Source organism: Zootoca vivipara, chromosome 10 (genome assembly GCF_965207765.1).
Source record: "Zootoca vivipara chromosome 10, rZooViv2.hap1.1, whole genome shotgun sequence".
NCBI lineage: Eukaryota > Metazoa > Chordata > Lepidosauria > Squamata > Lacertidae > Zootoca > Zootoca vivipara.
The window spans coordinates 4232416-4238415 of record NC_142593.1 but is presented as its reverse complement, the minus strand read 5'-3'; the positions used below and the strand labels follow the sequence as shown (position 1 = coordinate 4238415).

At 47.1% G+C, this 6000-nt stretch overlaps 1 protein-coding gene across 3 annotated transcripts in view; it reads left to right on the top strand.

Annotated features, from left to right (window-relative positions):
• Positions 1-326: 326 nt before the first annotated feature.
• Positions 327-6000, top strand: part of LOC118077036 (guanine nucleotide-binding protein G(q) subunit alpha) — an 87175-nt gene continuing 81501 nt past the window's right edge. The window contains exons 1-2 of one of the 3 annotated variants that reach the window (XM_088653193.1): positions 440-778; positions 901-1098. In XM_088653193.1, the coding sequence (XP_088509319.1) occupies positions 643-778; positions 901-1098 (334 nt within the window). In that variant the 5' untranslated portion in view covers positions 440-642. Of the gene's footprint in view, positions 779-900; positions 1099-6000 lie in introns of all 3 variants that reach the window. The other 2 variants (XM_088653192.1, XM_035100329.3) reach the window with 2 other exon arrangements.

Here is a 6000-nt window from a genome sequence, read left to right as displayed (position 1 = left end):
CCTCTCGGGCGGCTTCTCAGCTGAGGCTGGGGCGAGGGGCGGGCGCGGTGGGCGCCCGGGGGAGGCTCTGTAGCCCTTCGCTTTGCCAGCCGCAGGCGGGAAGGGCACGTCGGTCGGGGTGAGGCAGCTGAGAGGGGGTGCCATTGGGAGGAGGAAGAGGGGTGGACAAAGAGGGTGCTGCTGCTTCCCCACGACAGTCTTTTCCTTTCTGTGGGCAGCGCTCGCTCTTGCTGCCGCTGCTTCCCCGGCTGGATGTTCCCCCTGTTTGGTGCATGATTGGGAGAGGGGGCGGAGGAGGGGTGGGGAGCCGCGCGTGTATCCAGAGGCGGCGGCGAGGAAGGCTGCGCTCGCCGGCGGCCGGAGGGAGGGAGGGAGGGGTGGGGGGCGCGTGGTGGATGTTTGTGAGCGCGCGTCTCCGCGTGTTAGCGGCGGCGGCGGCGAGGTCTCTGGCTGGGCTCGCCTTGCTGCTGCGCTGTTCCCGGGAGTGAGGCGGAGAGGCGGAGGCGGAGAGGCGGCGCAGCTCGGGAGCAGGAGCAGCAGCAGCTGGGCTTTCTTCTTCTTGCGTTCGTGGCTTCGTGTCGCGGCGGGGTGTGCGTGTTTTCGGGGTGGGGGTGGGGGCTGTGCCTCAACCAGTTAGGAAGAATGACTCTGGAGTCCATCATGGCGTGCTGCCTGAGCGAGGAAGCCAAGGAAGCGCGCCGGATCAACGACGAGATCGAGAGGCAGCTCAAGCGGGACAAGCGGGACGCCCGCCGGGAGCTCAAGCTACTGCTGCTGGGTAAGTCTGGCCCGTCGGGGCCCTCAGTCAGCCCCATCCCTGGGCGGCTGCAGCTGCCCCCAATGCCTCCCCCCCTCGCCGCTCCTCCTCCTCCTCCTCCATTGCTTTTTCCTCCCACACAGCAGCGGATGACGGCGTCTCTGTGCCTGCAGATCGGCGATCTACGCGGAGCCAGAGGAAATGCCCCCCACTTTGGGGTGTGTGCCTGAGACGCGGTGCTGCTGCATATATTTGGATTTATTGTTCTGTACCGTTGTGTGGTAAACCGGCCTGCTGCTTCTGCTGCTGCTGTGGGAAATCAGATCCTGGTGGTGGGGAAGGTGTGTGCAAGAGACGGGGGGGGAGGGAGAGAGAAGGAGACAAGCCAAAGTTCCCTCCCCCTTCCCTTTCCCAACGGGCGCTTTGCGAGCGTCCATCGATGATGCTCATTGGGGGTGATCATGGAGAAAAGGCGTGCGGCACCCCTTGGCTACCTTCCACATGCATGCCTGTCCCTCTCTCCCTGTGCAAATCAGACGCGTGTAGCGGGGCGAATGGCTACTTCTGGGTTCCTGGGGGTGGCTGCTTCGTGTGGAGTGGGCGAAAGGGAAGCCGGGGGTGCGGGTGGTTGAAGAATGGGGCGGGGGGAGCAGGAGAGAGACGGCGACTGAGATGGGTGGCAAATGCGTGTTTTTTGGGAGGGAGGGGGCGAGGGAAAGAACCTGTCAACAAAGCTGAAGGAAAATGAGGAGGGGAGCGGGAGGAGTTGCCTTCCAGGATTGATGTTGACAGCGCTTAACATCTGCATTGTTGGGAGCGTCCTCCGCCTTGGGGGCATGGAGTGACTCCACTCCCTGCCTGCCCCGTAGTTTTGCCTTTTGCTCCTAAAGAAAGGGTGGCCACACTTGGATGGTAGGTTGGCTTTAATTGCCTGGCTCTGCATCCACCCACATCTTGTGTGCCTGTGAATGGCTGGCTTTCCCTGTGGAGCTTCTGGCTTGACACAAAATGCGCTTAAAGCCAGATGAATTAGAATGATTTAGGAGGCAAAGTTTGAACGGGGATGTTTGATTTAAAATATCTCTTAACAGCCTTTGCCTTCCAAGTTGTCCAATTTGGCAGGTATGGGGAGGGCTTGCACCCTCTTGTCACAGCGCTCTTCGTCAGAAGATTCCAGGGCAGTATATAGAAGTATAATTGAAACTATTCAAGCAATATCTGTCCTGCTTCATGACTGTGAAAATCTGGACTGTTCTTGTTTTGTGGAACCGTAGCAGCACTGTTAGTTGAGAAGGCGTGGCGTTATAAAACTGGCTACCATGTGTGAAAAGCATGAATGGATTATTGCTTTATTGAAGCCCTTCTCTGCTTTATACGTAGAAGTAGCAATTAAATCTAGGATACAGCTTGTTTCAAGATTCAGTAAAATTGATTCGCAGTTAGGAAAACAATAAACTTTATAGTCAGTGATTGCATAGCCATGTACACATATCCATTTTGTTCTTATCTAATTTCTGTTGTGTGGTAGTGAATGTGAAGAAGAACATAGTTCTGAAAAGAAAAGGACCCTTACTTTTTTACCTCCATGTATTTGGGTTATTATTCAGTGCTTCATGGGAGGTGGGTTAGAAAATAATGTGGGTGGGTGTGCTGTTGTAAGGAGACTGAGTTATAATTTGAAAACATTTATAGCACATTGCTGCTATATTTGACTTACATATCATATAGTCTGGTTTAGGGATATGTTTATTTCCCATATCATGGATTATCGAGACTGCAATCCTAGATGAAGTTAGGCATGACCTGAAATTGGAGGAAATGTAGATTTTGAAAAGTGTGATCGAGGACACTACAAACATGTGGTTTACATATGCAAATAAATTAACCCATGGACATGCTATTTGTGAGAGAAAGCACGATTAGATCTTTGTAATAATTTGCTTACACAATTAATGATGATAGGTGGTTCAATATATAAATACTGTTATTTGTATTGTATTTCAGTGTTGGTGAACTTTAGGATTTTTTTGTTCCCATATTATCTATATAGCAGTGCAGTACTAGTTTAAAATGGGAATTTGTAGTAGTAGTATGGCTTATCTGAAAATTTGCATGGTTTGCCCAGTGTAAGTTTATTAAATATGAAAAATAGATGTCCTACAGTGAGAATATACTGCATAATTCTTTGAAAACATTAGTTTTCCTCTTTCTTACTTATGTCTAACTAACAGATGCACTGTTCACTGGATGCTCCTACTGAGCACTGCACTCTCTAAACAAGCTTTCCTGAAATGAATTGATCTACTGCAGGACTTGGTATATTTAGACCATTGTTAGCAAACTGGTGGTTTCACAAATGTAGTTGAAATCTATGACTATGATGTTTATCTATGACTAGCAAGTAGATTTAGCATTGAGCAATGCATTCATTCAAAGACAAATGGACCTCTCTGAGATTGATCGCCCTTTCTGTGAAAGTTAAGACAATAAGCCATCAAAGATGTGATAAATAACTTTTTCTTGCTGGATTTATTTTTGCAGCATCTGCAAACTTTCAGTAATATTTTGATAAAACTGAATTTGCTATTCAGAAACAATGAGACTTGCTTACATTTAAGTAAATATTTTTAGGATTGAGGTGTCAGACTGATCAGAAGCATTCATACCTCCAGCTCCAAGTAAATTTGTTTGGTATTGAAGAGTTAGCTCAAAATACAGTGATGTCTTTTGTTTACTGCATTTTGTCCGAAACCTTTGGCTTCTATAGCTGTTTTATTGCCAGTTCCACCTTTTTAAAAAATATATCTATATCAGTGGTATATCTTTAAATGCTTCTAATATTTTCTGTTATGGTTTATTTATTAAATTTCTATGATTCCCTTCATCTGAGGACCACAGGCAGTTTACAATATAAAACACAAAAAATACATGTCATAGTAATAAACAATAACAACACGCCAACACCCCTTTCACAGTTTAAAAGGCCATAGAAGTCCTGGGACAAGAGGAATCTTTTTGCCTGGCACCTCAAGGTATGTAACAAAGGTGCCAGGAAACCCTCCCTGGGGAGAGCATTCCACAAGTGAGGAGCCACTGCAGAAAAGGCCCATCCTTGTGTTGCTGCCCTCCGGACCTTTTGCGAAGGAGCAGCGTTGGAACTTAGGCAGGCACATTTTGCACCCGACTACCAGCTACTTGCGACCAAGTGAAGATGCTTGGGTGCCAGGATGGCAGCTGACATCTCCACCGTCTGGCTGGCACACAGCACACTCTTTCTCCGCCACATCCTGTATGCCGCCCCATGGGCATAGCCAGGATTTTTGTTGGGGGGGGCAGAACCTCAGTTTGCTATGCATTTTTATTGATTGGGGGGCAGCTGCCACTCCCTGCTCCCCCTTGGCTGCACCCATATGCCACCCTCCATCTCCTGCCCTGGCTTTGCAGGTGGCACCAAACCCCATAAATTGCCTACCCTCTGAGTCACTCTCCTGGCCCCTTGTCTCCTCCACACACACTTCAGGGCCCTATTAGTCCCTGGCAGATGATCATAGAATCATAGAGTTGGAAGAGACCCCAAGGGCCATCCAGTCCAATCCCCTGCCAAGCAGGAAACACCATCAAAGCATTCCTGACAGATGGCTGTCAAGCCTCCGCTTAAAGACCTCCAAAGAAGGAGACTCCACCACACTCCTTGGCAGCAAATTCCACTGTCAAATAGCTCTTACTGTCAGGAAGTTCTTCCTAATGTTTAGGTGGAATCTTCTTTCTTGTAGCTTGAATCCATTGCTCCGTGTCCGCTTCTCTGGAGCAGCAGAAAACAACCTTTCTCCCTCCTCTATATGGCATCCTTTTATATATTTGAACATGGCTATCATGATGGTCACAGGTTTGGGGTTGGTTTATGTGGGTAGAGGTGATCCTTGAACTATTGTGGTCCTGAGTCGTTTAAGGCTTTATAGGTCAAAACCAGAAACTAATTGGCAGCCAGTGCAATCGGGCCAAGATAGTCATGACATGCTCAAAGTGTCTTGTCCCAGTGAGCAATTTGGCCACTGAATTCTGCATCTAATGACTAACATTAGATGTTGACAGGGCTCAATTTTCACTGCAATGACATTTCTCTCTCTCTCTCTCTGGATTATCATTCTGCAAATAAAAAAGGCTCTACAGTTTTTCATATTGCATAGCAAGTCTTGTGCATGTTATATTCAAATTGTAATTTTCCTTCATGAAAATAATAAAATGGATCACTTTCTCATAGTCTCTCATATATTGTCATTTAAAAAATTTTCTTCCAGTCTCCATATCTTCTCAAATTATAAGGAAAAGGGTAAGAGACCTCATAATGAATGCATAAACCTCAGCCCCACCCCCACCCAAATTCTAGGCAAATAATGACATAACCATTCAAAAATAATAACTAAGGGGTTATCACAAAATAAAAGGGAATGTGGTCCTCTGATTCAAGCAGAACCAGCCATTCTCTTTACAAAGGGCCAGTTCATCCCACCATTTCTTGGTAGCTAATTTACCGTAATTTTCTGTCTTTAAGATGCCCCCATATAAGACCCCCCTATCTTTGGGGACTCAATTATAAGAAAATGAGGGGCGATGGCCCAAAGTTGAGGTCCCCCCCCCCAGCTGCAGGCAGGAAACACTTCCTAGATCAGGTATAGACAACCTTGGCTCTCCAGATGTTTTGGAACTGCAACTCCCATGATCCCTAGCTAACAGGGCCAGTGGTCAGGGATCATGGGAGTTGTATTTCCAAAACATCTGGAGAGCCAAGGTTGCCTATACCTGACCTAGGGAGTGTTTCTTGCCTGCAGCGGCATCGGAGGAAGTTGCGCTCCCGCCAGCCAGCTGGCTGGTGGGTGTGCCACTTGTCCCCCCCCCCATGCCACTATCCCTGTATTGGACGACCCCAGTTTTTTGACACTATTTTTGAGCCAAAAAACCTTATCTAATACACAGAAAAATATGGTACATGCTGCTGTTCAAAGTTAGTTTGCGGTAAACCTTCTAAATAATTTTATCTGAATAACTAAGTAAAATCAGTGACTAGAAGAGAAGAGAATTACAACAAAATGTCAGCCTTAATTTGTGTATATTTCCAATGGGTAATGCTTCTGTCAAGTGCTAGAATGTACTGAAACATCATCTTGTAATGGTTCTCTCTTACCTGATCTAAAAGGAAGATATTTAGTGCATATTGATGGTCAAACACAATTATGTAATTGTTG